The following is a 6,000-nucleotide window of genomic DNA, read 5'->3' as shown; positions in this document are numbered from 1 at the left end:
TGTAAATATCACAATCAAATATAAAGACATTCCTATCAACTAATGATCTGTGGCTCTTGCTAAATTTGTACACAAAATCTCTTTTGACGATTTCAAATTAATTTTATAGAGACGTTCAGTGAATAAGTGTTTTTTTACTGGCTGTTATTTTAGTTATGTTGCCAGTGCAGGTAGTGCATCCCCTCCAGAAGTTAAACTCTCTGCCAGTTGGGTTTTAGTGGCAGGAAGTGTTGTAAAAGTCACACATGCACTCAGCAGGATATTCATAAAACACCTATATCAGAAACTAGATATTTCTGCAGCAGCCACAAAGCTTCAAGACAACAGAGAAGGAATGACAGTAGAACAAGTAAAGAGGGGTGGAGTTAACACCGTCTGCAACTGGAAATGCAATTAAAAATTATTATGTAATAGTTATTGTGTAATACTGAATGAAAAGAAAGTAACCACAAACAAATGCAAAGTAACACCAGCAGAGGAGCTATACTTCACATGGGGAGACACCAGCTGAACCAATGGCTTTCGGACATAAAAAAACATACATGAATAAGGACAAAAGGTGATAACAAAGTGACAAATTGTGAGATTCAGGGAAAAGTGAAAAGCGGCTGGTTAACATGTAAAGGGCCAGAACCCAGAAACAGCTCTTTTTTTAACAGGCTGAAATAGAGGGGTATGAGACATGGCTACAATGGGTGGTCTGTTTGGTATTTTTAGTAAAACACTTCAGAGACATGTTTTGTATAGATATGGCCCTATAAGATATTGTTCAAATTACAATAGGTGACCTTTAAGGCTCCTCTTAATAAATCCAATGCCTATTTCCTCTGAGCTTGTTATAGTTTTGGAACTGCTGTAGAGAAGTAAAGCTGCCCGACTTTCCCCCTCGTAGATCCGCCCGTGGATATAAGGGATGTCTAAAATGCATGATATGTTGGTATTTTGAGCAAAACATATCATAAACATGTTTTTATATATTTATATATATCTGAGACCCATAATATATGCCTAGAAATAGCAGGAGAACTTTCATTCGTAATTTACTTCTTCGATTTATGCCAGGTCTAAAGGAAATTTTAATGAAATTATTGCTCAATGGCATACCTTTCTTCCTACCACCCTATCACTTACTTACTTGTATCCTCCTTCCTTACCTCTATCAACCTTTTTTTTAATTATCTCCTAGCTTTCTGCTTTTCCTTTCTTCCTTCTTATCTCCCCTTCTTTGTAACACCTTTTCCCCTACTCTTCTGTTATTGTGTCACTCATTTTTATCCATTAATTCGCTTATTCTTCCTTTCTTAAGTGACCTTGTTCCTTGCTGCAGATCAAATCACATTTATTTCTTCACATAGACAACAAAACACAGTATACATTGTATAGAGCTCAATTATTTTTTATCCAGCAACTAACACAAATACAAATCCTTTCCTCCCTTCCTGTTCATTCAAGTTGCATTACTCCATTTGTATCGGTCTCCCTTCCTCTGAAATGTGGTTATCCAAATATAGCACACTTTAGAGGATATTACATTAACCTATAACAGATTTGTTTTAATATGTACTCCTTTTGTTCTTCAGTGCCTCTAAGAGTCAAACACTAGTGTCCAAACTGGAGGCCGTGCAGTGCCACTTCACCTGGGATCTGGACCCCAGCAGATCCTTACTTATATCTCTAAGGGAAACCGTGAAGGACATTGGCACTGAGGAGGGAAACAGCTGGCTGGGTCACATCTACAACCTGCGAGGGTTCATTCAGTACAAGCTGGGCTTCAATGAAGACGCCCTAAGTTTCTTCAACAAGGCTACAGAGGCCTTCAGCCGGATAAGAAGCGCAGGTGAGGGCCCCTGGTTAGTGGTGAACTACGGGAACCTGGCTTGGCTGCACCACCAACTGGGAGATCAAGCAGAGAGCGAGGCCTACCTGTCAAAGGTCGACGCCCTGATTAAAAAATACCCATCTCCATCCCAGAAGGAGCTCCACCCGGAGACCTACGCTGAAAAAGCCTGGACCCTGATGAAGTTCAGCGCAGACAAAAAGCTGCTGTCTGCAGATTACTTCCAGAAAGCCATTGAGATGCAGCCGGACATGGTGGAGTGGAACACTAGCTACATCATAGGGTTAGTGAATGCTTCTAAGCACAGCAGCACAGGGCTGGAAGAGGAAATCTTGGAGAAAATGAGAATCGCTAAAGAACAGGATCCAGAGAACTTGTACCTTGCTGTTAAATACCTTGATCAACGTGCTAAGAGAGGAGAAAGTATTGAAGATGAAGCACGTGAGTTAGCCAGAGAGGTTTTAAGGAATCCTGTCAGCAGCTACAATGGTTTTACAGCCATACTAAGGGTTTACAAAACATATTTATCTGTTGATGAGGCTATTGATTTGGCAGAGGAGGCTCTGAAGGACCATCCAGATGAGCGTTATCTGAAGAGATGCGCTGCTCTCTGCTACAAATGGAAGATCATTTTTTTCAGGGACAGTCGCCCAAAGAAAAGCATGATAGACAGAGCAGTGGGTCTCCATCAAGAGGTGATTTCTCTCTACCCTCATTCTTCCCTTGTGAAGAAGATAGACCTTGCAAATGTGTATGGAAAGGCAAATGATGGCCAGGCGAAAGCTGAGCAGATATATCAGGAACTGCTAGAAAGGGATTTGGAACCAGCAGACAAACAGGTGCTTTACAACAACTACGCAAGATATTTAAATTTCGTTCGAAAGGAGTATCAAAAGTCACTCAAATATCACATGAAGGCAGCAGTGATACCGCACCAATCCTTCTATCGTGACGGCAGCATCAAAGTTCTGGAGAAGATCAGGGCCAAAGCCAGGGACAGAATGTGCGGAGAAATAAGGGAGTTTCTGGCAAACCTGCAAGAGCCGTAGTGTTTTTAACAGCACAGGTAAAACAATCAGAAGAAAACCTAGGTATTGCACTACCTAAAAATAATCTTTATATACTTATTGATTGAGAAGATGTATAATAATAATAATAATAATAATAATAATAATAATACATGAGACTTGTATAGCCCTTTTCAGGAAACTCAAAGACGCTTTGACAGAGGATTAAAAAAACAAACAACAAAAAACAAAAAACAAAACAAAGAAAAATACAAAAAGAGATAAACAAAACAAAAATAGGGCGGGGGGTGGTCAGTGGTTGAATGCAGTGTTGAACAGGTGGGTTTTGAGTGATGTTTTGAATACTGTGAGGGAGGAAGAATCTCTGATGGATTGGGGTAGTGAGTTCCAGAGGGTGGGTGCAGCAACGGAGAAGGCTCTGCCGCCCCAGGACTTGAGGTTGGTCCGGGTGGGGAGGGACAGGAGGTTGGCAGTAGCAGAGCGGAGGGAGCGAGTGGGAGTGTGTCTGTGGAGAAAGTCAGTTAGGTAGGATGTGTCAGAGTTTATGCACTGAAAAACTGTCGGCAGTACTAGCCTACAATCGATTTAGGAAATAAGCCAAATCCTTTATAACACAGGTTGTTGACATGTTGTTTTCCTGAACCATGTGTATGTGTTTTCCATGTGCACTGTTCTTTCTAGCAAAATACTCTATAACCTATGAAATGTGCTTTGCCGTAAGCTTTTATTTGTGTAATATAAAAATGTGTGATTGGTATTGCAATATAGTATGGATGTATAACCTCAATAGTATTGCATGATGCAACTGATTATATATCAAGAGTGCCTCTATATTGTAAAAAACAATAAAAATGCATTATGTAAACCAAGAAATGTACTTGTTTTTGGTTTCCTGGTTGCTTTAGGGTTAATACAAGCATATACTCTATAGAAAATGTAGCACTACTACTACCCTGTCAACAGGAAGTGGTATCCAAACAGTAACCTGGTTACAGCAGTAGATGGCAGCAGCAGAGCGTCATGGTGCAGGTGTCTCCAACAGTTCTTCATTGACACTGCAGACAGCTGCTGCTCATTATCTAAATGAGTAGAAAATAACGTGCATTAAAACTGAACTTCTCCATTTGATATGAACTCATTTACATATCACCATACACTGTCTCTTTCTATGAATCCTATATGTATCACAGGGAAAGGGAATCAGGACCCAAATGCATAATGAAAGAGGCAGGTATACAAATATAAACAAAAAGCAAGCTTTAATAATCAAAGCTGTTCCAAATAAATACAAAAACAATTGAGGGTTAGACAAGGTCAACAAAAGAAAAGTAGCAAACAAAAACGAGTAACAAACCGGGTAGACTTAGAGGATATACATGTAGGAGGGTAGACGAGGGAAATCCAGAAGAATACAGATAGGGGATAGGAACCAAACTATGGAAACAATGACGAAGAACTGACAGAGAACAAGAGGGAAAAAAGGCATGTATACACAAAAGACTAATCACCAAGACAACAGCTGGGCATGCACAACCCAAGGTGAGGCACGTGCAAATAATTGCACAACAGAGGTGGAAAAAGTACTCAGATCTTGTACATAAGTAAAAGCAGAAGAACCAGTCTATGAATACACTGACTCTCTGAATGTCTAGATAGTTAACTTTAGTCTAAGTTATCTCAGCGGGTCTCAAACGTTTTTATCACAATTTATGTAAACACATATGTCCAATGCACACCGTTATAATTATTAGGATAAATCAAAAACAGGTATGAAATCCTTCCAATATATACTATAGGACAGTTAACCCAAAATATTGTTCAAAACGGGAATGATTAGTCAAATATGCATAAATAAATACATTTAAACTAGGTAACATAAGAGAAGATAAACTTTAAAACTTGTTCAAAGCTAAACCTTTACTTTAGTTGAATTACTGATGCTTCTCAGGAGGGGGAGAGAGGAGAGAGAAGTTCTGAGACAGATTCAGGAGCCCAGACACAAAACTATAAATGAACAACAAAAATAAAATATGTTACATTTATTTGTTATTGGCTATGGCTTGTTATTGGTTATGTTCACATACTTTCTTGATTATTAAAATGTATACAGATCTTTTTCACATGTGTATTTAGGGTTGTACCCCCTAGATCTAGTCTCTAGTTATTTAGCGCTCAAAGTGCACCAGATTGAAGCATTTTACTTTGATATGATACTAAATACATCCGAACCCTTTTGTATGTTATAACCTATAGTTAGTAGAGTTTTCATTCTTCTATTGTGTATTCCTTGGATACCCTATTGATCTTTACTTTTCTACTGTACGATTTTCAGGCTGAGGTGGGGGGCACCAGCTAAACTCTTGCCTAGGGCAGCAAATTGGTCAGAGCCAGCCCTGATCATGACAGTTATTCTATACTAAAAGTGTGTCCCTCAACATGCACGCAACCCTGTGGCGGAATCATATTAGCTTGGCAGAGGAAGAGAAAACTGTAAGTCAAATGACACAGAGGAATTTACGTTATCATGCCATGTGCTACTGCCATGTGTAGACCAAAGATAAGTCCTCTTTTTTATTTGTCATATTTTTCTTATTATTTCAGTCTAGAAGGCGTCTGGCACTCTAGTCTAACCTACTCATCCCTGTTACTCTTTTTATCTGAATCAGACGGATTCAATTTAAAGTTATACAGTAGTGCATATCGAGCGAAGCGGTCCACTGAGGATACAATCTCCTCTGCTCTCAGCCCTCACCCACTTGGACACTAAAAACTCTTATGTGAGGATGCTGTTCATAGACTTTATCTCAGCATTCAACACCATCATCCCCCAGCAGCCTGGGCCTCAGCCCCTTTCTCTGTGACTGGCTGCTGGACTTCCTCACTGCCAGATCCCAATCTGTACGGGTCGCCAAAAACACATCAGGAGCAATCATACTGAGTACGGGGGCCCCCCAAGGATGTGTGCTCAGCCCCCTGCTCTTCACCCTGCTGACCCACGACTGCACACAGCTCCAACCACTTCATCACGTTTGCGGATGACACAATCGTGGTGGGTCTCATCAGCAACAACGACAAGACCCACTATAGGAGGGAGGTGAACCAGCTGGCCACGTGGTGCATCGATAACAATCTCTT

General features: G+C 40.3%; 2 protein-coding genes across 2 annotated transcripts in view; both read left to right on the top strand.

Annotated features, from left to right (window-relative positions):
- Positions 1–3,141, top strand: part of LOC307037320 (interferon-induced protein with tetratricopeptide repeats 1-like) — a 24,139-nt gene extending 20,998 nt beyond the window's left edge. The window contains exon 2 of the mRNA XM_079678107.1: positions 1,581–3,141. Within this exon, the coding sequence (XP_079534233.1) occupies positions 1,581–2,886 (1,306 nt within the window). The 3' untranslated portion in view covers positions 2,887–3,141. The remainder of the gene's footprint in view (positions 1–1,580) is intronic.
- Positions 1–6,000, top strand: part of LOC307037200 (E3 SUMO-protein ligase KIAA1586-like) — a 131,588-nt gene that overhangs the window by 769 nt on the left and 124,819 nt on the right. The window lies entirely within an intron of this gene.

The sequence above is a fragment of the Notothenia rossii genome (genome assembly GCF_949606895.1).
Source record: "Notothenia rossii genome assembly, chromosome: 1".
NCBI classification, from domain to species: domain Eukaryota; kingdom Metazoa; phylum Chordata; class Actinopteri; order Perciformes; family Nototheniidae; genus Notothenia; species Notothenia rossii.
This window is presented reverse-complemented; position numbering and strand designations above follow the sequence as displayed.